The sequence below is a fragment of the Antechinus flavipes genome, chromosome 3 (genome assembly GCF_016432865.1).
Source record: "Antechinus flavipes isolate AdamAnt ecotype Samford, QLD, Australia chromosome 3, AdamAnt_v2, whole genome shotgun sequence".
NCBI classification, from domain to species: Eukaryota; Metazoa; Chordata; class Mammalia; order Dasyuromorphia; family Dasyuridae; genus Antechinus; species Antechinus flavipes.
Window position 1 is genome coordinate 192,663,589 of NC_067400.1, and position 24,644 is coordinate 192,688,232.

General features: G+C 32.7%; 1 protein-coding gene across 1 annotated transcript in view; it reads right to left on the minus strand.

Moving 5' to 3' along the window:
• Positions 1-779: 779 nt before the first annotated feature.
• Positions 780-24,644, minus strand: part of VGLL3 (vestigial like family member 3) — a 76,970-nt gene continuing 53,105 nt past the window's right edge. Inside the window, exon 4 of the mRNA XM_051984364.1 lies at positions 780-5,894. Within this exon, the coding sequence (XP_051840324.1) occupies positions 5,851-5,894 (44 nt within the window). The 3' untranslated portion in view covers positions 780-5,850. The remainder of the gene's footprint in view (positions 5,895-24,644) is intronic.

The following is a 24,644-nucleotide window of genomic DNA, read 5'->3' on the forward strand; positions in this document are numbered from 1 at the left end:
TATGACATTTGTTAAATTTACCACTTAATCCCCCTAGCCTAAAATTTTCTCATCTGTAAAATGAAATGAACTTACTTCTAAAATTCCTTTTGGCTATAAAAGAATGATTCTATGATTAATGATGGATGGAAACATAATTGAAATTTTACATTAGCATAATAAAAAGAGAATTATGACAACCTTTTATCAAAAATATCAGTATGTCTAAGTTTATCTAAACTAACTAAACTTTAATTTTTTCAACATACAGATTTACCTGATTAAATATTGACACTGTGAGGAGTTGCGTATCTCCATGTAAAGAGTCTGAGTTCTGCAATTCTTGTGAACTTAGACAAGTCTTTTACCTTCTTTGGGCCTCAGTATCTTTTATCTGTAAAATCAGGGCTTTGGTTTTCAATTTCATCGAGTTCCTTTGACATGCTATTATTTGAAACCAGATTCCCCAGGATTTCAGTTCACTCCTTTATATTTCTAGTGTCTTCTTTTGTGTCAGTAAATTACAGAAAAGAAAGAGTGATACTTTGGGATGGATTTCTATGGCCACAATGAACATTGGATTTAACTAACATAAAAATACCTCCCAAGGAATCAGCTGATAACTTTGGAAGAACTCTCATGGAATAACTTTAATTACAATATCCCATATGTGATTTATATAACTGAACTTCACTAGTATTTCTAATGTAAAGACTAAGTGCTCCTTTACTGAATTGGTTCTGGAATTAATCTTATCAAAAAAAAAAAAAAAAAGAAAAGAAAAAGAAAGAACAAGACACTGCAACTTATAAAGATATTTATGAGTTTTTTTGTTGAATATGAAGAAAACAAGAGCTCAATAGCTAATTGTCAAGAAATACAGAACAAAACAAAATGTTACATTAAAATATAATCATTAAAAATTCACATTAAATTACTTATTAAACAATGACACTTTTTAAATACAAAGTTCTTCATTTCATATCATTTACATATACCAATGGCAGTTTCATTGAGGGATGATCAGAATTTGTAGGAGCAAGGGAAATATGGAGGTGTTTTTTTTGTTGTTGTTGTTGGAGAAAATACCATCATTTGTAATCCAACTCTAGAGACCAAAAGTCTTGTTAGTGTGATTTCGTAGATATTTAGTGCTGCTGAGAAGTGTAAATCTTCCATCCTAGAAATGCAGACTTCAACTAGTACAAAAACTGTTTGTAGACCTAACTTGGATTTACTTTGCCTACCAATATTGGTAAATATGTTTTCTATATTAGCTTGCAGTTTCCCAAAGCGATATAATATAAATTATAGCATTTGCACTGTTAGGTAGCAATTCCTTTTTCCAATTTTGGTTTTCCTACTCGAATAGTTAAGAACTAAAAAGAATCCAGAGAACATTTTCCCTTAAGAATAAAAAGGAAAATCTAATTCTGTGTTGTAGTTTTTTAAAATTGTATGTGTGGATTTTCAGTTGTGAATTAGCTTTTTTTCAAGATTCTAATTATTTTCAGAAATCAAAATCCATATAAATTAGTAATTAGTGATTATTGCCCTAACCCATTACATAAAGAAATATACTCTATTAAGAGGGCAAAGAAAAGTTTTGATATTGATTTTGTTTTATAAAATTAAGTGAATTTTCCTTCTAAAAGAGAGATCATTCATGAAATATATCTTTCCTGATTTTTTTTTGAAAGAATAATGTTTGCTATTAAATAGTCTTCAGTCCCCTTCATTTGTGTCCCATGTGCTGTTACATTGGCACATTATACTTAATGATCTAGGACTGATGCAAGCAAGGAAGAAGCAAGAAGCCATATTGAATTATTGGGGCATATCAATTGCACTGACAGGTATAAGAAGAAAACTAGTAGATGTAGTTTTTGACACTTTTAGACAAAACTAAAAAAAAAAATAAAGATTAAAATCTTATTATTATGGAAGATAAAAGACATAAAATAATGTCTATGCCTTCTGATAAATATTAATAGTGAAGAGAGTGCCTTTGGTACAATTAATTCTCAGAAAGGATTAGAGAAAAAGCCTATCAAAAGAATCTTAAATTTCAACTGTTATGTGAATGGTAATCTCATATAAATAATATCTTCAAAGACAAGTGTTTTCATCATGGGTCTAAGAGTGTTTTAAGGTTATTTTATGACAGAATGAAAATTACTTTTCTCTAAAGATAATGACTGACACCAATGTAAGTAACATATAAGAATTATTTATCCTTTCATAAAGAGTGACTATCTCTTGCCCTATTGAATAAAAGGGTTGAGTATTTGCTTGTACTATATACTAAAACTGGTAAGGTACTTTCAGTAATACTTTTAAAAGGATTTGCCTTCTCCTCTCTGCCTGAAAAGTTGATCATAGTATTTTTAACTGCCATCAATACTCCTTTGTAACTGGAATGGTAATAGTAAACTCTTTCCATCTTTAATAACAGACACATTGTATACATCTGCTTCTAATAGTTTCTTCTTTCCTAAACTTGAGTAAATCACTGACTGAGATTATTTATAAAGTATTTCTCCTCCCTCCCCTCATATGGAGATTTTTTTTTTCCTACCAGATCTTACCACCTTTCTTTAAGTTTGTAGATAAGTAAATTAATGGCCAATTTCAAATGCAATGATTTTTAACTCTGCTGCCAAGAAAATCTAAAGCACAAGGGAGAAAAAAATCCCAAATCTTGATATGCTAAGTCAATTAATTGCATTAGCTACTTGAGGCAGAACGTTGGAGTCCGTAATGAATACAAATAAATTCCATGAAATACAGAATATATATAGACTATAGAATCATCCACCTCATTTCTTTATGAATTTGTATATTTAAGAAACCAGAGCATGCATTGGTTTTTAATTTTTTACCTCACCTGAATGAATGGAAATTCAAGTTCTGAAAGTTTGACTTATAGAAAATAACCAGGAAATAAGGATTGACTTGTGATTCCCATGATGAGAAACTTCCTTCTACTAATGTGGCTGGCACTTTTTCTGCAACCTATAGCTTTAGAGAGTGGCCCAGAACATGGTTAGAGTAAATGATTTGTCCAGAGTAACACAACAAGTAGGTATCAGACACAATACTTGAATCTAGGACTTCTTGCCTTAGCTATAGAATAAAGTCTGTATTTTTTGATAGAATTAGAAAAGGGGCATTCAGGAACACTCTTTTATAACTTGCTTTCCCAAATTGATAATCCAATGATTAAGTAGTAATATATTGTGATCAAGGCTCTAGTATAAATCTTTGACTTTTCCACTGCTGAGTAGAAATGATGTTAAAGCATATAAGGATAAGTGTAAATGGTTATGATGTAGTTTCTTCAGAACATAGTTTCCACCTATCATTCTGAATAACAGAATCAACACCATTAACCAGGCTATAATTTCCTAAAGGGCAAGCCCATATCCTACTGAGTGGGAGATAGCTCAGTGGCTGAGTAAGTTAAGCACTGAACTTGGAGAGAGTTCAAATTACATTTCATGTACTAGCATCACTTAACCTCTGCTTCAGTTTCCTTATATGTAAAATGAGCACAATAATGGAAATAACATATGTACAGCACTTTGTAAAAATTAAAGCAATATCTAGTTATTAAAATTAACATCTAATATCCATATATGGAAGATACCCTAACTTTGGACTACATCCCAAAAAGAAATGAAGGCAATTTAGAGCATATTGTGTGAAAATTGTGTCCAGTTAGAAAGGAAATCATGAAACAGAGACATAGGGAAAAAGGGAAGGAGATAAGGTAAAGGTCTAGAATCCAAACAATACATTGGAAAGAATATACAGGTTGTAAGATAAAAAGAAGAGTTGCATATAACCATAGATCTGAAAATCAGCTATGAAAACCCAGCCTAGCTAAGTTTATGGCATTTTTAACAAACTAAGATTTATTTATCGATAGATAGATACACACACAGAGAAATATATACTTCAAGCTTTATAGTGATAATTTATTGTACTTTGAATTTCATAAAAGAGAGGAAAATGAGAAATCATCTCAGCAAACAAAACTTAGAAATTCTTGGAGCTAATTTTTGAACTTTGCTCATCTCTGAGTCACCAAAAAAGTAAACAAGTCTTATATTTTAGCCATTGAAAAAAAATAGGAATATTAATGCCTATTTTTCTTTTGCAAATATTGAAGACATCATTCTGTTGGTTGATTCTCAATGCCAGTCCATGTTCTATACAAGTCAATAGCATAAAAGTAAAGTTTCATCTGATTTGATCTGTGCTTTACCTTTCAGAATCTTCAAATTTTCAGTTTATTAACTTTTCTAAATGATCCTGATTAAAAACCCAAATCAAACTTTTCCTTGCTTCAGATCATAACCACAGGTTTTCCTATTCACTTAAGAAAGAAAAGAATGTACTTCAAGAACTACAAAACTTATGCTGGAAATATTACAGAGTATATGTACTCTCTTTAGGTGGCATGGAGAGGAACTGGGCCTATGGTTGCACTGACATAGGGACTACAAAGTGAAGACAATCTCTCTACAAATGCAAGTTAGCACATTCTCTTCAAAACGTAAGAGTTTTAGAAAACTCTTTGGAGCAATGAAGGGTTAAGGGATTTACCCAGGGGTCCAGAACCAGTATGTATGAAATATAGGACTTGAACCCAGATTTGTGGGATTCTAAGGCAAGGTTTCCATCTACACACCAAGCTATCTCTTGGTTTCAGATATCTGGGAGGGAGATACCTCCCTCAGATATCTGAGGGAGAAAAAAAAAGACAACATGGATTTTAGAATACTCTCATGAAATAACCACTAAGCTTATAGCTTTGTGATTTGTAGAACACCTTGCTTACAAAACTTGCATATCCCCTCTCTAGATCTCTTACCAGGAAAAAGAAATCCACTTAACACAATGGGAATTTATGTTAACAAGAACAGCTAATTTGAAACAATGGAGCTGATTCATTGGAACTAATGGATTACCAGTTCTCTTGTGGGCCCATACGAATTTTGATACAGTGATGCGGGCTGGACTAGTTGGGAATACAATTACAATACTATAGGAAAACTCTTCAAATGGTACCAAAGAAATAATTCATTTTCTGTTCTACCATGAGCATTAAAGAACTTTTCTCTGAAGCCTTATATGCCCCTAATAGCTGTACAAGGTAGGGCAAGGGTTGAAAGTTTCAACATTTCAAAGCACTGTCATGTGAAAACCATACCAGATTTGTTTGGCAATAGTACTACTGAAAATATCAAACACTTGAGGTAACCTGTAAAAACATAGACACACATCACATTGCAGATATCTACAAGTAAGCATTTTTATACATTGTTGCCAGTGCTTCTCTGAGAGCAAGTTCTTTAAACAGAACTTAACAATTTTTACAATTAAAAAAAAATACATCCCTCTAAAATAGCCCATCAATGCAAGACCATACTTCTGTATTTCTACAAAAATAGATGCACAGAGAGCTACAAAATTGTATTTCTGAAAGGATGAACATTGCCATTGTGGTTTGGCTTTTCCTGACAAACAAGATGGTTTGTTTAAAATAACAACAACAACAACAAAACAAAACATTAAAAATTAAATGAAAATAAACCATGCTGTTGAAAAGATCAAAGAGGAGGAGACTTGCACAGACTCAGGGGAAGAATCAAACAAAAAGATTTTTTTTCACTGTTCTAGGTCCCATTGAACCTTCTCAAAAAAAAAAGACTTCAAAACAATATAAAAATGGCTGACTTTTCATCTTCTCCTTCCATGTATATGTATCTTGTCCTCATGCAGAAACAAGAAAACACTGAGGACAGTTCCATGCCAGTTGTTCTGGGATTCCAATCCAGCTTTATTTTGTTTCCATTGTGTGCTTCAGAACCAAGGAGACTCCTTGCCCTTGTCCTGGTGCTGCAGACCTACATGGATAAAAAGATAAAGGAGGATGCAAAATAGGTAAAACAAGCTATTCTTGAAAGTGGACATATACTATATTTAGAAATATAAAAAAGTCAAACAAGCAACATATATAAATTAAAGAGATATCTGTCATTCTTCTATAGTGTCACTTCCTCTAATATATAGTAATGTGATTTTACCAAAGTCACCTAATTTCTCTGATTCAGTTTCCTTATTTTTAAAATGATTGAAATAATCTATTATTGCCTACTTCACAAGATGGGTTTTGGGGCTAAAATGAAATAAAGTAATTTCACTTGTTTTAGTCATGTCTGATTCCTTGTGATCCCATTTGGAGTTTTCTTGGCAAAGATACTGGAATGTTTTTGTATTTCCTTCTCCAGCTTATTTTACAGATAAGAAAACTGAGGCAAACTGACTGTTAAATGACTTGCCTAATAAGTGTCCAAGGCTGAATTTGAACTCAGGTCTTCCTCTCCCCTGGCTTGGTGCTTTATTCACTGTGCCACCTAGCTGCCTTTAGACACATACATAGACATACAATATCTTCTTTTTTGGATTGTTCCTGTAATCTAGTCATTGATAAATGGAGTTCTCTATGACAAATCTCCATCTATCAAAGCAGGTCACCTTCTACTCTGCCACTTATAGCTATAGGAAGTTATCTAGGAACATTAAAATATTAAGGAATCTGCCAAACATCACACAGACACAATATATATCATAAAGAGTTAAACTTCCTGATTCTGAGACCCAGCCCTATTTCCACTATTCCATGTTATTGTACTGTTATATGCATACCAGTTATTGTGATTATGCCTCCTAATATCCCAGAACATTTATTCTCCTATGGAGAGAAGATATCATGTCATAATTTTCAAAAAGGTAATGAATTTGGAATAAGGGTGAAACTGTTTTAAGAAAAATAGGTGGCATAATGAGTGACACCAGACCTGGAGTAAGGAATACCCAAATTCAAAAGTGGCCCCAGAACATATTAGCTATTTGAACCTATATAAGTCACTAACCCCTGCCTGCTTCTTCAACCATAACATAGGATTATTAATAGCATCAATTACTCCCAGGGTTGTTATGAAGATCAAATGATATAATATTTATAAAGGACTTTGCAAATTTTAAAGCACTATATATGTGGAAGCTGCCAGCTCTTTGGGTTTGGGTGTGTATAGAGTGGGGGGAAATTTTTAGCCACTGGCAAATTGAGAAAGACTTTGCTTTCTAAGAGACTGGGTCAATGACATAAAATTAAGTGCACAAAATGTATAATTTCTACATTTGAAATTCTTAGTTGCTGGACATTCAAGCAACAATCAACAGGAACCTGAAATTTCAGCATGAAAACTAGAGTTGTCATTGTTACTGGAACTGACAATAAAGCTATCAAATCTATTGAGTAAAATGCCTCAAAAACCTACACTCCCAACTATTGGAATTCTATTGCATATTGACACTTAAAATAAAAATGTTTGGGGTATGTGTGTAAGAGTGTGTGTGTGTGTGTGTGTGTGTGTGTGGAGACGGACACACACACATACACACACACACAAATAAATATTTAATCCATACACAACATGTAATGTTTAAGAAGGCATCTGTGAAAGAAGGGTCATAAAGCAAACATGTGACATTATGAAATTAAGCCTATGGACTGATTAATTTAGACTAGTGGTATCAAATTCAGATAGAAATAGTGACTGACCCTCATCAGTACATAAGGATTCCTATGGGCTACATACTGACTTAGTTTTAAAATGCAGCATTATCTATGTTTTATTGTATTTTTATTTAATTTGTTAAATATTTCTCAATCAATTTTAATCTAGTGTGGCCATACTCAGGTCTATTATGAGCCATGGATTTGGCACCTCTGGTTTAGAACATAGGAAATCAGGATGATAACTGAAGTTTAAATGCTACTTGAAACTACCATCTGTTAATCTTTATAACTGGGATGTAACTACAACACACCATAAGACCCAGACTTTGTTTAGTTTCTGTGGTAACGTCTTTTGTGATTTGTGGTTTTATGGCTCTAACCACAGCCATACAAGGGCAGGTAAAATTGAGTTTATTGTTTTTGATAAACACTGTATTATTTTGCTACATGAGACAATCTGTCTTATTATTCTAATATGTAAAATTTGAAATGTGACTGACAGATTATTTTATGTCTGTTCACTCTTCAAAGGGTCACTTTAACTTTTACACATTCCCAAAGTAGGTACAACAAATCCTTTTTTTACCTTAAACTTGTCAAAGTATTTCATAAGACAACAGGGAATCATTACAAAAACAGACACAATTAGTAAGTGTAATGGAGACATGAAAGTGATCTAAAAAGCACAGCATAGGACTAGGAAATAGACAAGGGGAAAGGTGAGATATAGAGGCATTTGATGTCATTATAAATACCATCTATGGATTGTGGCACTGATCTCTGTTAAAATGAGAACTGCCTGAGTGAAGAAAGCCTCAGAATTGTCTTTCAGAGAGGTTGTTGCCACATGTAGAAAACAGGAACAATGATTTGTTCTATCCTCTCCCCAAATAATGGATCGTGTGCATATCAATCTAAATTTCCTATATTTATTTTAAAAATCATTTCATGTCCAAAATAATTTGCAGTCTTGAAAGTATCGCAATTGAATAATCTATCCAATTCAAACTACCTTCACTGACAGTTTGCTGAATGCATAAATAATTTTCTCATTATCAAAATGTCTTCTGAATGGCTTAGTGATTCCACATTTGAAGACAGTATCAATTTATGCAATACTAGAAATACAAATCATGAAGGCTGTTGATAATGCCAGGTATTGTGTTGACAATTTTTTTCTCTTTAATTCCATTAAAAACTGCCTACTTATACTATATATATATGTATATATATATATATATATATATATATATATAATATATATATATATATATATATATATATATATATATACATATACATATATATATAATTTTTTTTGCAGTATCCATTCATAATTCTTATTCAATCATGACTATCTTGGCAAGTCATTCTGGGTGGGAGTAATTCTATTTTATTTACAAATAATTCTAGCTAAGAATTATTACTTAAAAATTAATTACTGTTGTTATATATATATTTTAATGAACTGTTAATCCTCTCTATAATTCATCAGAGACATTTGATGCAAAGATTTCCTCCCAATTAATAATTTCCTTTCTTCTCTTGTTGCATGAATATTGCTCATACAAAAGCTTTTCAATATTAGGTGGGGTACTACATTTGTAAAATGTTGTATCTGCTGTCATATAAGGTCAATATAGTGGTTAGTTTAGATGAACTGATTTTCTTTTGTTTCCTTTTTTTTTTATTTGTTACATGGAATGGCTTAAGGAAAGTGAATTCTAGCGAAGAATTATTACTTAAAAATTAATTACTGTTGTTATATATATTTTTTAATGAAACTGTTAATCCTCTCTATAATTCATCAGAGACATTTGATGCAAAGATTTCCCCCCAATTAATAATTTCCTTTCTTCTCTTGTTGCATGAATATTGCTCATACAAAAGCTTTTCAATATTAGGTGGGGTACTATATTTGTAAAATGTTGTATCTGCTGTCATATAAGGTCAATATAGTGGTTAGTTTAGATGAACTGATTTTCTTTTGTTTCTTTTTTTTTTATTTGTTACATGGAATGGCTTAAGGAAAGTGAAAAAATATATTAAGAAACAAATGTGATAAAAAATAAATAATTATTAAAATTCAATACACATATAATGAATTAAGATTGTAAATGTTAGACATAGGAAGCCAATATTTATTCATAAATATCTCAAAACTTGACTGATAGAATCTACTTTCCCCACCATTGCCTCATTACACAAATTTTTAAATCTCTTTCTCTTCACCAACTCACAAAAAAATCAATTCATACCAGGGCTTGAATTGTCCTTATCAGATGCTCAATATTTTCATATAACATAATTTGGAGGAAGACTGGTTATGAGTTCAGATTCTGTCTGTTATTAAATACCTAATGTGAAATATTAGGTCTCAGTTTCTTCACCTGTAAATAAGAGCATTAAAGGTCTCGTCTAGATTTCTATCCTATGTTCCTAATGGCATGACAGAAACTATGTTATTCTTATACTTAGAATTAGTTGTACCCAAAACGTTTTATTTTATTTTATAAAACTCTTACTGTTAATGGTGATAAGAATGATCTTCTACCAAAGGTTGGGTTTATCACATAAACTTCACTGAGTTAATATTTTTTAATATGATCTATTAAGAAAAAGGATAACATGGTGGGATAGCTAGAAAAGGGGGAAAAAAAGATGAAGAGAGAGAAAGTTACATTTTACCTATAAAGAATGAATTTATGAATAAATCACGGACACTAACAATTTAAAAGCTCCTTCTCTATTATTAATGCTTCAGCACCAAATAACCCTTGTTTAAAAAAAAAAAAACAACACCTCAAAATATTCTGTCGCCATCATCACCCATGAGATTTTTCAACATTGATTAAGCCAGAAGACAAATTACTTATCAGCAGAGAAGAATTCTAGATTCCTAGATTATGGTAATGCTTTCTGTAGTTTGTTTGGATTACAGTAAGAGTCTCCCCACTAGAAAAATGTTTAAAACTGTTTGAACTTGTTAAATAGATGTTAAATTTTGATCTAAAAGTAGGATACAAAATATTAACTGGAATGACTGGAACCGATGTCACAAATTATATTTTAATTTATTATGTTGTTGTGTAAAATGCAGCACCTGCACACTTGAGGCAAGTTTTTAAGCAACTAATTGTTCAAGACCCAGGTGTTTCTTATCTCTACACATCAAACCACCTTAGCTTTTAGCATTGGGTGCTTCCTTCCCACCAAACAAAACAGGATCATGGGACCATAGATTTAGAATTAGACAATATCTTGAAGTTGATTTACTCAACCACTCAGTTAACAAATGAGAAAACTGAAATCCACCAAGATTTAAGATATTTGCCTTAAGGTCCCACATCCAGCCAACATAGTAAAGCCCTGGATGAAGTCAGAAAGACCTCAGTCTGAAGCTTTGAAGAAGCACCCACACCAGCCATGCTTTATCCTGCTTTTTCAAAAACTGGCTAAGTTTTTAACATAAACTAACTCTTCCCCTGGACTACTTCTCAAACTTTCCCCCACCCTTCTCCCCTTTCTGTTCTATTTTCGGACTGTGTTTCTTTTTACTCGCATTTTAACCCTCATGTTTTTCTCTAGCGAGACAGCTAAATGGCACAGTGGGCAAGAGCCAATTGGACTTGGAGTCAGGATCTGATTTCAAATCATCCCTTAGATATTTACTAGCAGCTTAACACCAGGCAAGATACTTAATCTCTCCAATTTCAATTTCCTCATCTATAACATGAAAATAATAATAGTACCTAATTCACAGGTTGAGTGGATCCAGTGTACAGAGCTTTGCAAATCTTAAAATGCTATATAAATGCTAGTTATTATTATTATAAACACAGTGTTTAGCACATAATAAATACTTAATTTCCCTTCCTCCCTTGCTTCCTTACTTCATTCCTTCCTTCTAAAGTTAGCTGTGTGACCTTTGGTAAATAACTTAACTGTTCTCTAGATTTCTCCACTGTAAAAAGAGGGTATTTCGAATTGATGAACACTAAGATCCCTTTCCAGCTTTAAATCTCTATGACCATGTAATCCATGAATGCATCTCTCTTCACATGCTACTGCGATGGGCTGAGGCTTGAGTTGATGCACTGAGGTCCCAAGCACGTGAGGCTAAATAGTAGTTGGACCATACTCTATTAATATATATGCTTGGAGAAAGAATGGCCCCGCCCACTCTTTGTGCAAGTCCTGATATGTTGTATAGGAAATTACGATTTTGGTGGGTGGAGGCAGGGGAGTGGAAAGGGAAGTGGAAATAGAGACTGCTGACTGGTTTCTTGACACAGCTGCTTGCATTGCTATCGCGACCCCACTTCACCTCTGATCCCCCCTTTCACCTGCAATCCCCCTTCACCTCTGCTGGCTGGCTTCCTGTCACAGCTACCCATATTACTATTGCAATCCTCCTTCACCTCAAAAAGAATAAAGATTGAAGATTTTCCCCTTAAACCTGAATTTCTGACTCCAGCTGATTTTAAATACGCAGTCATCACATGCTACGTTATACATAATACATCCTCTTCTATTCTTCTTATATCCTCTTCACCTGACAGTAGCTTGTATTTTATCAACCTCCACATATTTCTGGATTTCTAAATGGAAGGATGACTATGAAAATATTTTAACATCAAGTTTCAGCATAAGGCTAAATCATTCCTTTTAAATGTATTAAAAGTATTCATTCATTTAAAAGTATACATTAAAATGTAAGACAGAAATCATAGATATGAATTGCTTATTAGCATAAAAATAAAAAGTAGTTGAGATCATACTAGATGACAGAAACAAGTATAAAGAAATTAATCAATAGTATCTATTAATTAATTAAAGTATATTTCAACTTGGAAAATTTGGAAACTTGGAAAACAATTCAAGGAATGATAGAAAAGAAAGAGAGAAGAGGAGAGGGGAGGAAGTAAAAGAAAGGGAGGAGAAGAGACTAAAAAAATTTCTTTCACAGACTTTCTCCTAGAGTCAGAGAAGAACAAAACCAAAAATTTCCTGGATTAAGTTGATGTAACTGAAACCACAAGTTATAGTACTCTCTGGAGATTCTAACTATCCAAACATCTGTTGAGTAACAAATAGTGCCAAATATGTATCTTTAAAGAGGTTTCTGGGTTATGCAGAGACAGCTTTATGATCCAGAAAACAGATAATCCAACCAAAAGAGGAGTTAATCTGGAACTACTATTTACCCATAAAAATATATTTAAGAACACAAAAGAAAAACAAGAAAGCTTTTACCTGGAAGCAGGAGTTACCAAAACATACCTGATTTAAAATTGGACTTCAAAGCTAGAGTAATACAAATGCATGATTTTTTTTCAAGTTGAGTATTTATGAATTATTAATTCAAATAAATGATTCAGCTTTAAGAAATTATAGAGATTTTGACATCAGGTGTATGTGATTAAAATCATCAATTAGTTGGAGCACAAAGGTTAAAAAAAACTACATCAAATAGCAGAAAAAACAAAAATAAAAAGAGAACCTATTATTGCAACAGCTTCAATCCAGTCAATTCAAACAAGCAGCTAACATTACAAAAATTAAATGGGAAAAAATACAAAAATATTTAACAGAATTTCCTGAAAAATTCTGACCAATGAATAGCCCTTCCCACAAGAAAAAAGTCAAGGAAACATTTGATTTCATTAAGTAAGTAAATGAAACAAAGTAAAGAGTTTATGGAGGAAACAGAGAGTGAGGGCAACATTAGTTTAGAAAGCAAACTCATTTATTAAACATTTCAGAGAACAGTGATTAAGAATTATGGGCTGTGATGCTTCATAAAACAATAAAAATCAGTGAAAGTCAAGACAGTAGAAAGCTTGCTATCAGAATCAGTCAGTGTAAGTTTCATAAACAAAAAAATTTAAGAAGTCAAAAAATTGATGCATAATGAAACAGATTTAACCATACTGTTATAATAATATATAACTAAATGAAGAAGAAATACTTCACTTGAACTTTTCAATCTTAGTTGAGCTGCGGGTGGTGGTAAAGAAGGGGGAATAAGAAATAGAAAATGAAATTTAGAAAACAAAATTAGAAATAATAACTAGAAAGACCAATTTGAGACAGATCTGAGATGAGATGATTTTTAAAACCATGAGGATCATGTTACAAAATGAAATGTCTTTTTTTTTTTTTAATGGGGGAAATTGTATGTGAATTTAGAAGCACAAAAGATAATTTAAAGTGATCTAATATAGGGGAATAAAATTTTTAATAAGTATACATTCTTTCTCATAAGTATAAAATCTATATAATACAGGAAGAAACATGCAAACTTTCACAAATGATTTTCTGCATTAGGGTATATGTTCATAGTCATATGACTGAATAAATTAATCATCTGATTAATTAACAAGAAACTATTAAATTCTCACCATATCTTAGGCCATAAGCTATATCCTAAGGATATAAAAACACAAGAAAAACTAGTTCCTGTTCTCATAAGGAGTTTATAATCTAACTGGAGCAGATAATATCTAAATATATAGATGCATACAAAATAGATTTTGAAGTTAATGATATAAAGGGCTAGCCGCTGGAGATTGGAAAAGGAAAGACTATAGAAAGTGGCACTTTCCTACAAAGGAAACTAGGGATTCTGACACAGAAGTGAGGAGGGAATATGTTCCAGATACAAGGAAAGTCAGTGGAAAGGCACAGAAATGGCAGATAGAATACCCAGCATGAGAAATACTAATAAAGTCAATTTGACTAGATCACAGTGTATATAAAGGGGGTGTATACACAGAATATATAAGAAAGGAAAGTAGATTAGGGCCAGGTTGAGGTCTTAAATGCCAAAAGAGAAGAATTTATATTTTATCCCACATATTTATGGCATCTTTGGCATTATATAGAGGAATTGTATGGTCAGGTTTGCACTTAAGGAAAATCAATTTGGCAGCTGTGTAAAGCATGGCTTAGAGTGGTAAAAAACTTGATTTAGGAGAGATGAAAGCTTAACTAGGATTGGAGGCAGTGAGAATATAAAAAAGAAAAGATACAAGGAGGTAGAAACAATATTTGGAGACTAAATATGTGGGGTAAGTGAGAGTGAGGAATACCGAAAAAATGAAGTTGCAAACCTGGAAATAATAAAAAGGAGAAAATAACCTTGATGACTTAAAGGTTCATGGTATCTTTGATTGTAAGATGGAAATTTGGAAAAGGGGAGAGTTTTTGGAGGAAGATAATATCAGAAAGATAGTGAAAAGTTGAAATTGACACAAAGATTAAAGGGTGGGTAATAGGTAAATTTAGAAGAGTGATGAGTTTGGGGAATAAATAATTAGATTGGGATATACTGAATTAAAGATATATATGAGTTATCCATTTCAAAATGTCCAGTAGGCACTTGGAGATTTAAAAAATAGGACTCAAAAAAGGAGATGAGAGCTGGAAATAGAGATCTGGGAGTTATCAGCACAGAGATAATTAAAACTCTGTGGGCAGATGAAGCCTCTGAGAGTAAAAAAGAGATAAAAAAGGAGTGCCCAGCATGGAGATTTCGGCTACATCCAGAGTTACATGGACTTTATAGATAATGATCAAAGGATACCAAGAAGTCATAGAGAATAGAACACAGAAGAAAAAAGAGAGTACAATGTCATGAAAACCCAGAGAACATTTCAGAGCATCTTGGATGGGGGCAGGATGAGAGAATTGGTGGTGGAGGAAAGGATTATTGTTCAACAGTTTCAAGTGTTGCACAAAAGCCAGAAAGGATAAGGGCTGAGAAAAGCCTACTAGTTTGGGCACCAGGTGACTTTGAATAGAGCATTTTAGAGATCATGTGTTTCAGAATGCAGATTAAAGAGTATTTAGAAGACAGTGATAAGAAAAGGAGTGGGGATCACAAGATTAGATGGCTTTTCAAAGAATTTTGACTAAGATAAGGAAGAAAAGCCTGGGATAACAGCTTGTAGATAGAACAATGTGATAAAGCTAGTTTGAACCAGCTCATAAAAACTGATGGTTAAATGTTCAACGGGAATATTTATACTTTCAAAAGCAGCAAAAACTAAAAATCAAGACTGTTTACACTTTTAAAAAGTGATGTTAATAATGCAGATTTAACTTAAAAGTGTGCTATGTGTATGCTATTTTTGCCAGAAAGTTTGCTGTTAAATATTTGCTAGCATACCAGTAAATTTATAGAACCCATGAGGCTGTTGTTTATTATTTGCTGAATGTCTAAAAAAAAATGATTTTTGACTCAGTAGAGCAAAATATAGCCTTAAAGACTTTCCTTTAATAAGAAGTGTTATACATGTTAATATTATATATGATTTCTTGATAAATGGGATGGCAATTAATATTCTTTATAACTTTCTGTTGTATTAATAGTATATTGTTCATAAAATTATCATAGAGAATTTCTTATGCAGAATTATGAGAGATGCCCTATAGAAGAGTATCAGATTTCCCTATAGAAGAGTATAAAATAAATTCCTCTTGTTCCAAATGACTTATGTTGATGCCTCAAGAACTAGAACATGAGGTTATAGACCTCTTACATGTAATTTTATATATAAAAGAAATAAACATAAACATCCAAGTATGAAAAACTTGATGAATAGAAAATGTCTATTGTTTAGGATAAGATACGCAGTTGGAAACCCAGCCTGCCAACACACACACACACACACACACACACACACACACACACACATATACATATGTATATTTTGTGAGGCAGGGACTCACAGGAAGAGAGGATTGGGCTGCATTTGGAAAACTGTGCAGTATATTCAAATATCTCAAGCCTTCAGCCATATTTTTTTTTTTAACACTTTTAACTTTTTTCTTCAGGTAATTCCCTAAGGTTGAAAATCTTAGGGCAGTAGAGACTACAAAGAATCCAAGTTGTAGTAACCTACTACTACTTAAATGATAACTCATTTGAGGTACATATTGGGTTTGATTAGACTTAAACATATTTCTAAAGATGATTTCCTTTTCAAGAAATAAAGACATGCTATATAGGTAATATTTGGTTGGAAGAAAATATGAGCTGATCTTGTAGTGAAAGTGAGATATAACAGAGTATCCAAAATATTGCAAGAGTGTCTATGAAATGTAGCTATTCCATCCTAGAAAGAAGATTCTAGCATCTATATGAGATCCTTTGTGGATTCATGAATAAGAACAGTTCAGGATTAAATAAATATATACAAATATGTGTATGTGTATATACATCTATATATCTCTCTAGATCTATTACACACACACACACACACACACACACACACACACACACACACACCCCTAGGCTAACTAGAGAGAGAATATGTGTTGAAATTTGTTCTCATGGAAAGAATACTCAAAATAAGAGAAAATAACACTGATATAAATCTCTCTGGGGATGGGATTTTAAAAATATAATTCCTTTCTTTGAACTTTTTTTTCCCTATAAACTCCTGCATGATAATGAAAGTATAAGAAACCTCCACAAAAATTCAAGATGTACTAGCACAGAAACCTAGATTCACTTGGACTAGAATACAAATGGCTCAAACAATTAAGCAAAAAAAGTGAAAATATTGGTTATTTTTTACCTTTGATTCAAAGGAAATTTTCTCTATAGAGAAAATTTTAGAAGCCAAAGACTCTATCCTATTTATGCAGCATATAAAAGGGGACTTTGGTAACATCGGAGAATATGTGATCTCAAAGATAAGGAAATTCCTTTCAATAATGCAGATTTCAGCCATTAATTCTTCATTATTCTTGGTTACTTTTGTCCATATCCTTCCAGAAGTTCTCTGTATTAGATTGTACTATAGATTTAAAAATATTTTCTAGGCACAGATTCCATATTTACAAGGTCCATCAAATTATCCTTCAATCTTCTGACATAATCAACCCAATTCTATTGCTATTCAAGTATATTTGGATGTTATATTTAATATTCTTTCTTTCTAGTAATTAGATTAAAACTCCAAGGAATATTGTGGATAAATTTCAGAACTAATGGACCAAGGAGAAAATATCATAAGCAAGCATTAAAAAAAAAAAAAAATTCAAATACCAACAAGGCACAATAAGGCTAACCCAGGATCTAGCAGCTTCCATCTTAAAGGAAGGCAGGCCCTGGAACCTGAGGATTCCAAAAGGCAAAGGAACCTGAAATGCAGCCAAGAATAAACTACCCTATTAAACTGAGCATTTTCTTCCAGGGAAGAAGATGAACATTCAATGAAACAGGTGAATTCCATTTATTTCTGATGAAAAGACCAGAGCTAAGCAAAAAAAACTGACCTCCAAATATAGGAATCAAGAGAAGCATAAAAAGGTAAAAACTGAGAACTGTGTTTTTGTTACGGGTAAACATAGAGAGTGCATGTATAATTTGATTTTACTGTTATAATATAAAAAAGGAACTAGAGGTGGAAAGAGAATAGTACCAGAAAAAGTGAAAAGTGGAGGTAAAATGAGGGAAATTACATCTCAGGAAGAGGCAAAGAAAACCTATTATATTTGAGGGAAAGAAGGGAGGGAAATGAACATTATGTGAATTTTACTGTCATCAGATTTTGCTCAAAGAGAAAATATTAGACATATTTGGCTTACTGAAAAGTGGGAGAGGAAGAGTGAAAAGGAAAGGGAGAGGCTAAATAGAAGGAAAATAGAAATAGTAGGGAAAGGCATAAGAAAGGGGGAGGAACTCTAAAGAAAGGAGGATGCTTGAGGCAAGTGGAGCTGATAAGTTATTGGGGGTTTCTCTCTCTCTCTGAGAATTGCCATGTATGCCATGTCAGCTGGTAGTGCAGGCCCAGGAGGTAAAAAGGGGATTGGCTTCAGAGGCAGGAGTTTGTGTTTAGTAGGTGTTAAAGGAACTGCTAATAGGTTCCTTGGGATAGCAAGGGGTATGCCCTCTTGCTAGATCTCTACCTAAGATGCAGCACTAACTCTAAGTGTCTCCCTTCTGGAGAATTTACCTAAGCAGTACTAAATTGGCTAGGCATGGGATAATCCCAAAGGAGAATAAGTATAAATAAATTCAGAGAGATGCAGGCTATGCTTTGCTCTTGTTTTTCCTTCCTGCTAACCCCTGCTGAGATTACTAAATAAGAAAGGCTGTTTTGCACCTCAAAATCAGCTCATCTTTGTGTGTAATCGGGAATATCACCAAGACTGGTATATATGGCCCTGGCAGTCTAGAATAGTATGCATGGACAGTCCGACACAATAAGTGAAATACTAAGGAGGAGAGAAAAAGGAAAATGAAAGAGAAAAGTATAATCTGGGGATAATAAGATGGTAGGAAATACAGAATTGGTACTTTTTAACCATAAATGTGAAAGTGGTGAACTCTCCCATAAAACAAAAGCAGATAGAAGACTGGATTAAAAGCTGGAATCCTACAATATGTTGTTTCGAAGAAACACAATTAAAGCAGAGCAGTACATTCAGGGTAAAGGTAAAAAGTTGGAACAAACTCTATTATGCTTCAGGTGAAGTAAAAAAAGCAGGGATAGCCTCCCTGATCTCAGATCAAGCAAAAGCAAAAATTGATCTAATTAAAAGACATAAAGAAGGAAACAATATCTTGCTAAAAGGTACCATAGATAATGAAGCAATATCAATAGTAAATACACACACACACACACACACACACACACACACACACACACCCCAAGTGCTACAGCATGGAAATTCCTAAAGGAGAAGTTAAGACAGGTGCAAGAAGAAATAGACAACAAAACTAAAATAGAGGGAAGATTCTTAACCTTGCTCTCTTAGAACTAGATAAATCACACCACAAAATAAGTAAGAAAGAAGCTAAAGAAATAAATAGAACACTAGAAAAGTTAAGTATGCTAGATCTTTGGAGAAAACCAAATGGAGACAGAAAGGAGTACTCTTTCTTCTCAGCAGTTCATGGAACCTATACAAAAATTGACCATATATTAGGACATAAAGACCTCAAAATAAAATGCAAAAAGGCAGAAATAGTAAATGCATCCTTTTCAGACCATGATGCAATAAAAATTATGTTCAATAAAAAGCCAGGGGAAAATAGACCAAAAAGTAATTGGAAACTAAATAATCTCATCCTAAAGAATAACTGGGTCAAACAGCAAATCATAGACATAATTAATAATTTCATCCAAGAGAATGACAATGATGAGACAACATATCAAAATTTATGGGATGCAGCCAAAGAGATAATAAGGGGAATTTTTATATATCTAGATGCTTACTTGCATAAAATAAAGGGAATATCAGTAAATTGGACTTGCAAATAAAAAAGCTAGAAAAAGAACAAATTAAAAATCCCCAATCAAACTTGAAATTCTAAAAATAAAAGGAGAGATTAATAAAGTTAAAAATAAAAAAAAAAAAACTATTGAATTAATAAATAAAACTTAGAGTTGATTTTATGGAAAAAAAAACCAACAAAATAGATGAACCTTTTGTAAATTTGATTAGAAAAAGGAAAGAGAAAAATCAAATTGTCAGTCTTAAAAATGAAAAGGGAGAACTTTCCACCAATGAAGAGGAAATTAGAGCAAAAATTAGGAGTTATTTTGCCCAACTTTATGCCAATGAATTTGATAACCTAAGTGAAATGGAGGAATACCTACAAAAATATTGCCCAGATTAACAGAGGAGGAAGTAAATTGCTGAAATAATCCTATTTCAGAAAAAGAAATAGAACAAGCTATTAATCAACTCCCTAAGAAAAAATCCCCAGGACCAATGGATTTACATGTGAATTCCACCAAACATTTAAAGAACAATTAACTCCAATATTATATAAGCCATTTGGAATGGTTTTTAAAAAGGGAATGAAGTACTCCTACAAAATTCCTTTTATGAAACAGTCATAGTACTGATACCTAAACCAAGTAGGTTGAAACAGAGAAAGAAAATTATAAAGTAATCTCCTTAGTGAATATTGATGCAAAAATCTCAAATAAAATATTAGTAAAGAGATTACAGAAAATCATTGCTAGGAAAATACACCATGACCAAGTAAGATTTATACCAGGAATGCAGGGCTGATTCAATATTAGGAAAACTATTAACATAATTGATTATATCAATAACTAAATTAACAAAAACCATATGATCATCTCAATAGATGCAGAGAAAATATTTGATAAAATCCAACATGCATTCCTACTAAAAACATTAGAGAGTATAGGAATAAACGGACTTTTCCTTAAAATAGTAGCATCTATTGAAAACCATCATTAAGCATCGTATGTAATGGTGATAAACTGGAACCATTCCCAGTAAAATCAGGAGTAAAACAAGGTTGCCCACTTTCACCATTACTACTGAATATTGTATTACAAATGCTTGTTTCGGCAATAAGAGATGAAAAATAGATTAAAGAAATTAGAGTAGGTAATGAGGAAACCAAATTATCACTCTTTGCAGATGATATACTTAGTATATCTAAGTAAACTTAGAGAACCCCAGAGATTCTACTAAAAAGTTATTGGAAATAATCTACAACTTTAGCCAAGATGCAGATTACAAAATAAATCCACATAAATCATCAGCATTTTTATACATCACTAATAAAATCCAACATCAAGAGATACAAAGAGAAATTCTGTAATATTCTTCTCTAAAAATGTAATCTTTAGCAGTAATAAGGGGAAATTTTATATCCTTAGAGGCTTACTTGAATAAAATAGAAAAAGAGAAGATCAATGAATTGGGCCTGGAACTTAAAAAGTTAGAAAAAGACCAAATTAAAAACCCCCAATCAATTACTAAACTTGAAATTCTAAAATTAAAAGAAGAAATTAATAATATAGAAAGTAAAAAAACTATTGAACTAATAAATAAAACTAAGAGTTGGTTTTATGAAAAAACCAATAAAATTGATAAACCTTTGGTAAATCTGATTAGAAAAAGGAAAGAGGGAAATCAAATTGGCAGTCTTAAAAATGAAAAAGGAGAACTTACCACTGATGAAGAGGAAATTAAAGAAATAATAAGGGGTTACTTTGCCCAACTTTATGCCAATAAATTTGATAACCTAAGTGAAATGGATGACTACTTCCAAAAATATAGGCTTCCCAGATTATCAGAGGAGGAAGTAAATTGCTTAAATAGTCCCATTTCAGAAAAAGAAATAGAACAAGCTATTAAGCAACTCCCTAAAAAAAAATCTCTGGGACCAGATGGATTTACATGTGAATTCTACCAAACATTCAAAGAACAATTAGCCCCAATGCTTTATAAACTATTTGAAAAAATAGGGAATGAAGGAGTCCTACCAAACTCCTTTTATGACACAGACATGGTACTGATACCTAAACCAGATAGGTTGAAAACAGAGAAAGAAAATTATAGAGCAATCTCCCTAATGAATATTGATGCTAAAATCTTAAATAAGATATTAGCAAAAAGACTACAGAAAATCATCCCCAGGATAATACATCATGATCAAGTAGGATTTATGCCAGGAATGCAGGGCTGGTTCAATATTAGGAAAACTATCAATATAATTGGCCATATTAATAATCAAATTAACAAAAATCATATGATCATCTCAATAGATGCAGAAAAAGCATTTGATAAAATCCAGCATCCATTCCTATTAAAACCTCTTGAGAGTATAGGAATAAATGGACTTTTCCTTAAAATAATCAGTAGCATCTATTTAAAAACCAGCAGTAAGCATTATATGTAACGGGGACAAACTGCAACCATTCCCAATAAGATCAGGAGTAAAACAAGATTGCCCACTATCACCGTTACTATTTAATATTGTATTAGAAATGCTAGCTTTGGCAATAAGAGTTGAGAAAGAGATTAAAGGAATAAGAATAGGCAATGAGGAAACCAAATTATCACTCTTTGCTGATGATATGATGGTATACTTAGAAAACCCCAGAGATTCTACCAAAAAGTTATTAGAAATAATCTACACCTTCAGCAAAGTTGCAGGATATAAAATAAACCCACATAAGTCATCAGCATTCTTATATATTACTAACAAAACCCAACAGTTAGAGATACAAAAAGAAATTCCATTTAAAGTAACTACTGATTGTATAAAATATTTAGGAATCTATCTGCCAAGGGAAAATCAGAAACTTTATGAGCAAAACTACAAAACACTTTCTACACAAATTAAGTCTGATCTAACCAACTGGAAAAATATTAAATGCTCTTGGATTGGGCAAGCAAATATAATAAAGATGACAATACTACCTAAATTAATCTACTTATTTAGCGCTATACCAATCAGACTCCCAAAAAACTACTTTGATGAATTAGAAAAAATAACAACAAAATTCATATGGAAAAACAAAAGGTCAAGAATTTCAAGGGAATTAATGAAAAAAAAAATCAAATGAAGGTGGCCTAGCTGTACCAGATCTAAAATTATATTATAAAGCAGCAGTTACTAAAACCATCTGGTATTGGCTAAGAAATAGAGTAGTTGATCAATGGAATAAGTTAGGTTTAAAGGACAAAACAGCCAATAACTTTAATAACATAGTGTTTGACAAACCCAAAGACACCAGTTTCTGGGATAAGAATGCATTATTTGACAAAAATTGCTGGGAAAATTGGAAATCAGTATGGCAGAAACTAGGCATTGACCCACACTTAACACCGTACACCAAGATAAGGTCAAAATGGGTTCATGATCTAGGCATAAAGAATGAGATGATAAATAAATTGGAAGAGCATAGGATAGTTTACCTGTCAGACCTGTGGAAGAGGGAGGAATTTATGACCAAAGAAGAACTAGAGATCACTATTGACCACAACATAGAAAATTTTGATTATATCAAACTGAAAAGTTTTTGTACAAACAAAACAAATGCAAACAAGATTAGAAGGGAAACAATAAACTGGGAAAACATTTTTACAATCAAAGGTTCTGATAAAGGCCTCATTTCCAAAATATATAGAGAACTGACCCTAATCTATAAGAAATCAAACCATTCTCCAATTGATAAATGGTCAAAGGATATGAACAGACAATTCTCAGATGAAGAAATTGAAACTATTTATAGACATATGAAATATGCTCCAAATCATTATTAATCAGAGAAATGCAAATTAAGACAACTCTGAGATACCACTACACACCTGTCAGATTGGCTAGAATGACAGGGAAAGATAATGCGGAATGTTGGAGGGGATGTGGGAAAACAGGGACACTGATACATTGTTGGTGGAATTGTGAACACATCCAGCCATTCTGGAGAGCAATTTGGAACTATGCTCAAAAAGTTATCAAGCTGTGTATACCCTTTGATCCAGCAGTGTTTCTATTGGGCTTATACCCCAAAGAGATACTAAAGAAAGGAAAGGGACCTGTATGTGCCAAAATGTTTGTGGCAGCCCTGTTTGTAGTGGCTAGAAGCTGGAAAATGAAAGGATGTCCATCATTTGGAGAGTGGTTGAGTAAATTGTGGTATATGAACGTTATGGAATATTATTGTTCTGTAAGGAACGACCAGCAGGATGAATACAGAGAGGACTGGCGAGACTTATATGAACTGATGCTGAATGAAATGAGCAGAACCAGGAGATCATTATATACCTCAACAATGATACTGTTTGAGGATGTATTCTGATGGAAGTGGACCTCTTTGATAAAGAGAGCCTTAATTGATCAAAGATGGACAGAAGCAGCTACACCCAGAGAAAGAACACTGGAAATGAATATAAACTGCTTGCATTTATGTTTTTCCTCCCGGGTTATTTATACCTTCTGAATTCAATTCTCCCTGTGCAACAAGAAAACTGTTTGGTTCTGCACACATATATTGTATCTAGGATATACTGCAACCCATTCAACATGTAAAGGACTCTTGCCATCTGGGGGAAGGGGTGGAGGGAGGGAGGGGAAAAATCAGAACAGAAATGAGTGCAAGGGATAATGCTGTAAAAAAAATTACCCTGGCATGCGTTCTATCAATAAAAAAAAAATTATTAAAAATAAATAAATAAATAAAAAATAAAAATGTAATCTTCTCTGGGAGCAGGTTTCTTGGGGGGCTTCTGGAAGCAGCCTTCATTTCAGTTCAGTATACCCCAAATGCAGCCAGGT